This window comes from Geospiza fortis, unplaced genomic scaffold, assembly GCF_000277835.1.
Source record: "Geospiza fortis unplaced genomic scaffold, GeoFor_1.0 scaffold157, whole genome shotgun sequence".
Taxonomy (NCBI): Eukaryota; Metazoa; Chordata; class Aves; order Passeriformes; family Thraupidae; genus Geospiza; species Geospiza fortis.
This window is the reverse complement of record NW_005054314.1, coordinates 1,386,118-1,395,990: the sequence shown is the minus strand read 5'-3', so window position 1 is coordinate 1,395,990 and position 9,873 is coordinate 1,386,118. Positions and strand designations below refer to the sequence as shown.

General features: G+C 39.6%; 2 protein-coding genes across 3 annotated transcripts in view; one reads left to right on the top strand and one right to left on the bottom strand.

Moving 5' to 3' along the window:
- Positions 1-3,183, top strand: part of TMEM255A (transmembrane protein 255A) — a 25,368-nt gene extending 22,185 nt beyond the window's left edge. The window contains exon 10 of the mRNA XM_014306586.2: positions 480-3,183. Coding sequence (XP_014162061.2) covers positions 480-638 — 159 coding nt within the window. The 3' untranslated portion in view covers positions 639-3,183. The remainder of the gene's footprint in view (positions 1-479) is intronic.
- A 982-nt stretch (positions 3,184-4,165) lies between these two features.
- On the bottom strand, positions 4,166-9,154 carry ZBTB33 (zinc finger and BTB domain containing 33). 2 transcript variants are annotated; one of them, XM_031056031.1, is made up of 2 exons: positions 7,445-9,154; positions 4,166-7,125 (listed from the first exon to the last, which is right to left on the bottom strand). In XM_031056031.1, the coding sequence occupies exons 1-2, from the start codon at positions 9,152-9,154 to the stop codon at positions 7,036-7,038; spliced, it is 1,800 nt and encodes a 599-aa protein (XP_030911891.1). In that variant the 3' UTR covers positions 4,166-7,035. The 2 variants fall into 2 exon arrangements, with proteins under 2 accessions (XP_030911891.1, XP_005419868.1); XM_005419811.2 differs by having other exon boundaries at positions 4,166-9,154.
- Positions 9,155-9,873: the final 719 nt, after the last annotated feature.

The following is a 9,873-nucleotide window of genomic DNA, read 5'->3' as shown; positions in this document are numbered from 1 at the left end:
ATTTCCCACTCATTCCACACATTTTTCACAGGAGAAAAACAACACACCAGAATTCCTAAGGAAGCCTGGGCCCTTGCAGGAACCTGGCTTTAACACACAAATCTAAAATGGCAGACACAGTTCTCTGGTTTTTGGACCAGCTCATTCACTGTTGCTACTGGCTGGTGTGTGACACCCAAGATTTGAGAGGAATTAATCAGTTTTCAGTTGTCCAGTCTTTGTGAAATGCAGCAGGCACACAGAAGTGATGAGATTTTTTAAAAAAATAGCTTCAATTTTGGATCTAAGGAGCCTCGTTTTTCAAAACTGTTACTTACAAGCTGTCCTTACTCTGAACGCAACAAATTATCTGAAGTGTTATTTGTGTGTGGTGAACCTTGAAATGTTAATTTTGAACTGTTTGGTAACGAAGTATCCCTTTGATACAGTAATTTCCATTAGGAAATGGTTACATTGCAGCCTTTGCTGTCTCCCTGCAGCATTCCAGCGTGTTTCCAGCCTCCACTCCTTCGGGCCTCTCGGATGACCCCCAGTCCCTGTCACCATCCCCCAGCTATATGTGGGCCTCCAATGCACCCCCTCGTTACTCACCACCCTATTTCCCACCTTTTGAGAAGCCACCACCTTACACGCCATAAAGAATGTGGGAAAGAAGAAAAAAACATATTTGCCATCGAAATAAGTGTGAACATTTTGTATTTGTATTTTACTGTGGGAGGGAGCAGGAGAATCCAGAAGATAATTGCAAATAAAAATATTAGATTAGACTGTCCTTTTTTGCGAGACTTATTTCAGAAGTTTTAACCATGGCCTGTGACAAAGGGGAACAGACTTCTGATGTTTTAATGAGCCACTGAGCAGCAGGTGACCTAAATTTCAGCCTCTTTGGTTCATGTAGTCCTTGATTTTTAATCGAGTGATCCAACACAGATGACAGATTCTGGTCTGCCTTACTCCATCTTGTGCCAAGCTGAAGTAAGCGTAGCCAAGATCAGTAGTTGCTAGAGATGATCAGTCTGTTTGAGGGGAGGGTGCTTGCAGACAGCACCACTCAGCACTGGTTTTGTTTGGCCTTTGGGCTCCAGTTGCTGGGATTCTGGCTGGGAGGACACAGGACCTAGCTCACATTCACTTGTTGGCCCAGCACACTGGAAAAATTTTGGGGGGGAACCGTGACAGTGCCTCAAAATGTAACCCCCTTGAGAAGGATAACATCATAGGATAGCCTCATGCATGTGTAGCAAAATAATCAGAATATTGCTTTTTTGAGGGGAGGCAAGCTGTTTTTATTTCAGGTGCTTCTTAAGATAAAAGATGAAATGGAGTTGTCTCTCTGAATTCTGTGTAAGTAATGCTGAAGTCAAACAGTTTGGGTGGTTGCACTGCCTAAATTGTCCTTGTATTCCTATAAAAAACATCAGGAACCGTCTACGAGTCACTGAAACAGTGCAGTAAAAATGTTATTTATTTATTTGTTTACGTTTTCTGTGGTTGGGAATTTCTTTTTAAGCTTGTAACTTTTAACTTTTTTAATGGACTGAATCAGCACCCTGAATAAGCACTGGTTTAGTAGCTGTATTATGGGCTGCACATAAGGAATATCCACGACTAGTTCTCCAAGATATAAGGATATAAGTCTCACACGGATGAAATTCAACACCCTGTAATATAGGACAAAACTGAGGAATTTGCAATTACTGTTGTGACTTTCATTTAATCTTCAGCTGATGACTGTGCTGATTGATCTAGATTCCAGCAGATTTTGCATGCATCTTGCATAACAAAAGGTCAGCTTTGATATGTGACACACTGACCTCTAAAGTGTGGTTCTACTCCAGGAAGTGATTTCAGATGACAGTGTTCAGATCTGACCTGCTCAACCTGAGCGTTCTCAACTGCTCACTTCAGGGATAAAAAACAACATTAACATTTTACTCCTTATTTCCTAAAGATATCATTTCCTTGGCATCAGTTTGTTGACCCTAATCCTCAGTTGCCTTCCTTTACTTGCAACTGATGCAGACTAAAAGTTAAATCTGGCTTTCAGAATCAAAATGGAATACGTGCTGGTGGGTTGGGGGAGAATCCAGTTGGATTTTAAACTGTGGCACCTACTTTTAATCTATAAAAAAAATTCAAATGCTGTCAACATGAAAAACAAACACTGAAGTCTCTGATCTCACTTTTCAAAGTACACCCACACTTTATAATGCTGTTTTTAATCCTATGCATTTGCAAAGCCTTTAGGCTAGACTATGTATTACCTTTATCATTTCCACTGTCAAATACTAATCAGTATATTAGTTCATTAAAGGATGACACTTTATCCAGAAGCAAGTGTGACTTTTCTCCAGTAAGAAGGGAAATAAACAGCTGGAGAAAGGAATGCAGCTCACAGGATTTAAAGCAGTAGTGTATGTAGAATATATCCTGGTGGCATTTTGTTTTACTATAGAATGTTGGAAGTGCAGCTCCTATAAGTTGTGTACTGGAAATAAATTTATATACTGGGGCATCCTCCATTTTATATTACATTTTATTGAATTAAAGAGATATAAAGAGTCTCCTGATAAAGAGATTGTGGGCAATTTCAAAACAGAGAGTACTTCTCTTGATAAAACTCCTCACAAAACTAGAATCAGCAGGGCACATTAATTCAGTATCAGAAAACATTTTATTGCTTTATCTTTGAAATAAAAGCCAACAGTCCTGTCCCACTTCTGACAAACACTGAACCATTTGTGCCTGTCAACTAAATAGGGCTAGAAGGACTAGGGGACACTACAGGACAGGACTGAACATCCTGAAGAGAACATAACTTAGTGGCAGAGAAACAATTAGGAGATGAATTGTGTCATTGGTTTTGAGTTGAAAAATACTAACCTTAGGAAATTATCCAAATTCTCTTTTTTTCCTAAGGAATATTTTAGCGAAAATTACATTGCTGCTTTAAATTCACTATAAAAGGACAAGTACATTTTCACATTTAAAAACTTACTGGAGGTATTTTCTGTTGAATTACCTGTTTCATTCTGCTTGAGTAAAACAAAGCATTTAATGTAACTGCAACATTCTGCACTGTATTTGTCATTTCTTATGAGAATGTCAAGTTTGTGACTCATATGTACCCTTTTATTACTTTGCCAAAGTTAAATAAAATTGTGCGACTTTTGTAAACATTAACCAATTCTATTTTACATTTTAGTAGCCTTCCTGTTTTACAAGCATCTTTAAGGACATTTTTAAAAAGTGAGTAAAATTTACATTTAAAGGAATCAAAGGAAAAAAAAGCCCAACAAACAAACAAACAAACAAACAAAAAACAAACACAAAACCCATCTCTGTTCTCTGTATTTGAGACATATTTCTACCAAGATTAGTCAAAAACTCCTTAAGTTCTGTTTTTGAAGGTGCTCATGCCCCTGCACTTGATAATTCTGCAGTTTTACCATAACATGGTGCCCTGACCTCAAGCCCTCTAAAATTATTACCGCTGATTTTTCACTTAACACAGATCTGAATAATCCAAGCAGTGCAGTCTTGGTGTCTCCTTTGCTTACTTTGGGCATATCGTGTCCTAGTGATGTCAGCAGAGTGAGGCAGAAGCCTTATGCCAAGGAGATAAAGGCATCTAGAACATAATTTGGTATGTTACTTATTAAATTGCATTCCTACATGCAATAAGAAGTCTACACAAAGTAAGTGAGTATTTCCTGTTGGCCCCAGGTCACCGACAATGGAACTCTCACAAATCACAACCAGTCAGCAGCTGGTAAGGAGAGCCCAAAGCATGAGTGAGCTGAAAGCACAGCACTGGTCACTATGTAGGTTTTACTGGTCCCTAGGTAAGGTTTTGTTGACTTTGAGCTCATTTGCAGTGCCAGCAGTTGGTCAGAGAGTGTTGCACAGTCTCAGAGGTCCCATCCACAGCATTCAGCTCACAGCACAGTGGGGCTGTTGAGCTGATTTGCTTTCTTGGAAAGTGTTCAACAAAACCAATTAAACAGCTCAAAACAAACAAACAAAACTAAGGCCCAAATAAAAACGCCTTGCCCTGTTCCCCCCCACAGTGGGTTCCCTGCTATTCCCAAAGACATGGAAAAGGAAGCTACAAACGTGTTAGACTATAGAAACTGAGTTGCCATCAAAAAGAAACATACTATGCTCACCTTGAGAATTAAACTTTTTTATTTTTGCCATAGGAAGCTCTAAAAACTAACATCACGTGTTGATTAATGAAAAGTAGAACACAACTTTAAAAAGTATGTTAAGGAAAGGCTGTACAACTATATACATCACAGACTGGGGAAACCAAGGAATGTTCACATGGAACATTTCCTAGGCAACAGTGGTAGATCTCAGAATTCAATGTATATAGTTGTCAGCTTCTGCATCTTTTTATAAGCTGCCTGCCTTAAGAGAACAAAATAAATAAGTAGTAGATGTTATTCAATATTTCTTTAGTTCACAGAGTGGAATGTTATGGTACGTATCCCCAAAGAAACCAGACAGTGAGGATGCAGCCACCATTACCATATTCTGCAGCAGATCTGTAAATGGTTTTATATGCATAATAAACGACTGTGAGGTTTGTTACCTTAGTCTGTTGAAATTTTTCATTTCTATATAAATGCTTTGTCAGATTCAACCTTTTACTTCCATCATCCCAAAGCCAATTTCTTAATATTTACATAAGTTTTTTTATTAAGTTAAACTGGAAGTTAAATGCTTACAAAAACAAACAAAAACACAAATGTAAGTGCAACAGCCAGAAATCTAAATATAAAAGCTTGCTCATGGCCCCATAAAAAGTTTTCAAAGAATGGATTTAACATGTTTCCAAACCAATAAATACTGGAAGTGAAATTAAAGAAATGCTTTACATACCTCTGGACTTTGGATATTAAAATCACTTCCAAGGAAAACTGAAGACCCTGAGACACATGCAAGCACGAGTCTTCTAGCAAAAATAGTTACAAAGCCCTAATTTTCCAGTTTTCCTCCAAAAAGAGACCTTTACTAGGCACAGTTTAATTTAAGGTTTTAAATACATCAGCAGCAAATAGTGATAGCCATTATGTTTAATTCTGCACTCTGTAATGTATGCTTAATTCCAGATCCCAACACCGGCCATTTACTTAAGAGCTGGGCTCAATGATCCTTGTGGGTCCCTTCCAACTCAAGACTATTCTGTGATTAAACACATGTCATGTCAGTAATAAAAATAACATTGCATTTGTCTCCACAAAGCTGAGGAAGTCCCACCACAGCACCAGCCAGCTGTGTGACACAGGCAGTCCACACTCACATCCCATGAGGAAAATGCAGAAATGCCACCTCAGCTACATCCCACATTTAAAGCATGACCCATTGTATTCAAAGGGGTCTGCAATATGATCTGGAAATAACCAGGTATATCATGTTCTTGGCTGACAAAGGAGAAGTGCTGAGCATCATATGCACCACATAAACAAATCCTCCTCCCATCAGTGCTCACGTGGATTTCTGGTATCATTTTTGTAGCTCAACTTAGATTTGAACTGTTTCCCATTTAAGTGCCTTTCTGTGAAGAGTACTGTATGTCTAAAACCTTTAAATTTGAGAGTCATAAAATCAAGATACTAACTTAAAACATGAAAAAGAAAAGAGAAACCTGTAACTGCAATTCAAGCAATTAAAGGTTTCCATAACTAGTACTATGCACAATAGTCTTTCCCAGTCACTTGTAGAACTTGAGGATTTTCATATTACCATTTACAAAAATTCAACAAGTCACTAACTCTGAAATGCTAAACTAGGACTCCAGCAAATAGCTGCTTTTCTCTACCATTTCCTGATCAAGTTGGACATCTAATTAATCTTTTAACTTAAAACAGGCACCAAATGAAAGGAGAGTAAAATGGCAACATAATAAACCCAAACCTGGAAACACCTGACAACTAGACAATTGCAAAGAAATTATACTTTGGGTCATGGTGAATAAAGGGTATTTTCTGGTTGTTGGTTTAGTCCTCATCTTCCAAAATGTATAATTGGGGCAAGTGTGGGGGGAAATCCAAATCCCTGTTACACTTGAAGATCTAGCCAAACAGGCAATACATGATCTTCAGCAGTCTCAGTGCTAAACCAATACAACACTCATATGAATTCATAATTTTGAGAAGTTTGCAACTAAAAACAAATAATATTTTTATAATTTCAAAATTCAGGACTGAAGCCCTTCTTCTTGAAGTGGAAAAAAAAAAAAAGAACAGCACTTATATCAAACTAATTACTGGCATTTTTTCCAGCAGTAAGAAAACACAACAGTGATTCTCAAGCTGTAAGAAGGTAAAATTATCTCCTTCCTAAGTGTTCTAAGATTCTTCACTATTCAGCTTTGTAGGGTTTGGTTTTTTCCCATTGCAAAAAGAATAAAATAACAAGGTCCAGGACCCTGAATACTTAGCTCACCACACTGCCAAGTGTAAGTAAAGTTTGTTCAAGTTAGCCCTAACTGAGTATTGCTTTTTGACAAGACTTTTTGCATGAAGACAGATGATTCATAATATTTATAAAAGCAGAATTAGGATGCTAGCTCAAAACCAGACTACTCCAGTGTAGTAGGGGATCATGTATTTTGGCCCCTTGTTCACAAATGCGAGTTGTGGGATTATTTTTTTAAATGGTTTATGATGAAAAAAATCTTACTGTTTTCTTGGTTAACATCTAAACAGAATTCAGCATTAAAGTGCTAACATGAAAGAAAGGGTTTACATGGTAAATAAGGGTACAGGAAATACCTCAATTAGTTTAGAAATATTTCTAGCTCTTTAGAAGGAATTGTACATTTTCAAGCCACAAGTCCTCATGTTTTGATCAAATTTAACATATTTGAAAACTCTGATAGTGCCTTAGAATGTCTCACTCTCTATTCAAGTAAATTTTCTGATTAATTGCTTCCACAAATCACTGCAGTTAACATGGTCCATCTAAGTGTTACCATTTGGTTACTTGGTAGAACAAGTTAACTTCTTTTGACTTTAACCTTTGATTTTACAGCAATTTCAACAGTTCAGTTGAAACAGCTGCAATGCTCCTGCACCGAACCCTTTTTTCCAGCATTTGAAACCTTTCAGTAAGATTCTGGTATCACAAACTCAAATTCAGTACTTCCCTCTGACGGGTTTTGTTTAAAAATCGTTTCATTTCCCTGCGGAACGAAAATGTCATCCCAGGTGATTTGTTTGGCTGGAGAGTTGGATGTTGTTCCCTCAGTGCCATCCTTCCCTGAGCCAACACGGTACACAACTCCGCCCTGGCTGATGCCCGGGACGCTGCTGGGGCGGTCGCTGATGTAGGCGTACTGCCGGATCTGCAGGGACCTGCAGGGGTGCAGCCTGTACAGCTTGGTGTCCCCAGAGGGGTCCTGGCTGTGCACGGATCTGATGTGGGAGATGGTGATCTGGTAGTTGATGAAAGATTTGCCGCACGTCAAGCACTGGTACCTCCGCTCCCCAGTGTGGTGCAGTTCGTGCTTGGTGCGATACTCTGCAAGGGCAAAGACTTTGTCACAGTAGCGACAGGGGTACTTCTTCTCCCAGGAGTGCACGTTGAAATGTCTCCGCAGGCTGGTCAGGCACGCGTACGACCTCTTGCACACGATGCAGATGTAGTAGACTCTGCCGTCCACTATGAGCTCGTAGTGGTCGTCGTGCTTCACTTTCATGCGTTTCCCCTTTGGAGATTCATCGCCAGACTTTTTGGGTGTGTCATCGGGCTTGGCTTCCCCTTCCTCAGAGTCACCCTTCACAGGGATGACTATGTCATAGGTGTCCTCACCGATATTTGCATACACCTTACAGCCTGTGGATAAGCCTCCTATTTCAGTTGCTGTATCTAATGTTATGATTTTCTGCCCATCTGCCACATTCTTCGATGTTAGACCCGAACTTAATTCCTTGTTGTTCCCAGAAAGGACATCTGAGATTTTTATTTTCAATTCTCCAGCTTTAGTAGATGGCTCTTGGGAAAATGTAACAACCTGTTTTTTCTGTACACCTGATCCTTCAGTGCTCCCTGCCTTAGGAACAGAAGATTGCTGAACCAAAGAGCTGCTGCTGACCAAACTAGGACTAGAGGAGCTAATGATATCGACATCATCTTCAACAACCTCTTCATCATCAACAGCAGTTGCTTCCACTTCAGTTACAGAGCCATTATTGGATGCCTGCTGGTTCTCCTCAAGTAAATTAATTGTAGGAGTCACATGTGTTTGATGCAAGGAGCTGGCACCGAGTGAGGAGTTAAGCAGAGGCTTGTTTAGCACAATGATATTAGGAGTAAAATGCTGTGGCATTGCCGAGGTGAATGATTCAGCACCTGACTGTGTCTGGCTCGGGCTCAGCTGAGTGGCAGACAAAGTGAGGTTCTGAGCTGCTGTGCTGTTCGTCACATGGGGAGAGCCACCACTGCCACAGGATTTTTGGTCAGAAGCTCCAGCTGGACTTGAGCAAGGCTGGTTCTGGCTTGCAGCATTTTTGTCTTTAGTACATTCTTTTGGAGGAACAATCTCAGAACAAAAAATGACATCATCATCCTCCTCATCCGAATCGCTCACTGTAATTTTTGTAGTCTCATATTCTATGCCATGTAAGGAGAATGACTGTGTTATAACTGGCATCCCATCTGCTGCCTCCTGACCCTCTGGCCTGATTACAGTCACCTGTGTTTCAGCATCTCTTTGATTCGGACTAGAAGCTGAAGTTTTTGAAGCACTGTCTTTGACCTCGCTGGGCACATTCTTGCCTTCAGCCGGAGGGATGCCCAGATCAGCTATGAATTTAACACCCAGCTCCTGCCCTGATTTAATCAGTTCATCAAGTAAATCAGATCGGATGCTGATTATTTTGGAACTATAAATATAATTAAGAATTTCTGCAAAAATTTCTGCTCTTACAAAGCTCAGTTCAACCACTTGACCAGCCACTGAGAAAAGCTGGTGAAAATACGTGCTTGAGGCTGAAAGGATGTTTCTGTGAGCTCGAAATTTCCGGTCCTCCACAATGACTGTAACATCACAAAAAAGTCCATGGCCACGTTGTTCATTCAAAGACTGAAGGAGCACACTAGAATATTGCGTGTCTGTTGCAGAAATAAGTTTTTTCCCCTCCATTCCTACAAAAGGAAAGCAAAAGATATCAAATTAGTAAAAATGCAGATTTACAGTTTTAACCGCATAACAACATTCACATATTTACTGTCTACTCCTTCTTTAGGAAAAAACAAATCTGAGGTACTGTTCAGAAGATTATGTGCTACTGCACTCTGCAAATTTGTTTCTTATCGTTGTTTGTCCTTTCCTCTTCTCCACGAGGTAAGTGGAATTCTGAATATACCCTCTGCTCTTACAAGGTGAGGAACAAAGAAACAACACCTCATCTGAAGCAACAGCAAGTAAGGTTAATTGTAAAACCAAGAAGTTGGAAGTTCTGGGTCCCAAAAGCAGCTTTAAACATTATTAGTAATTTCTTTTTAATTGTGAAATATTGCATAGATTGTTATGAGAAAACCCAATAGCATGAAGTTAATGGCCAGACACCAGAATCTCTGTGTCTGCATATAACAGTCAACTGAGTTAATGAAAACACTACGGATAGTGCATTTCCTTCCCCAGAAAAATAAACTTTTCCTTCCTCAGAAAAATAAACTTTTTTTAACCCCACGTCATATATTTGCAAGGCTACGTATGTCAAACTGAGACACTGAAGCAGCACCATAGCAAAACCGATCTGCTAAGTCAAAGCAACCTATCTGCCACCACTGCCCAATCAAAGCCTCCCAGTAAGCCGCAGAAAGCAACATCAAAATACAGAACAGCGAGCCACGGGCTCT

Bases quoted from the DNA above. Each gene is read 5' to 3' on its own strand.
- ZBTB33 (XM_005419811.2), bottom strand. From the start codon at position 9,154: ATGGAGGGGAAAAAACTTATTTCTGCAACAGACACGCAATATTCTAGT.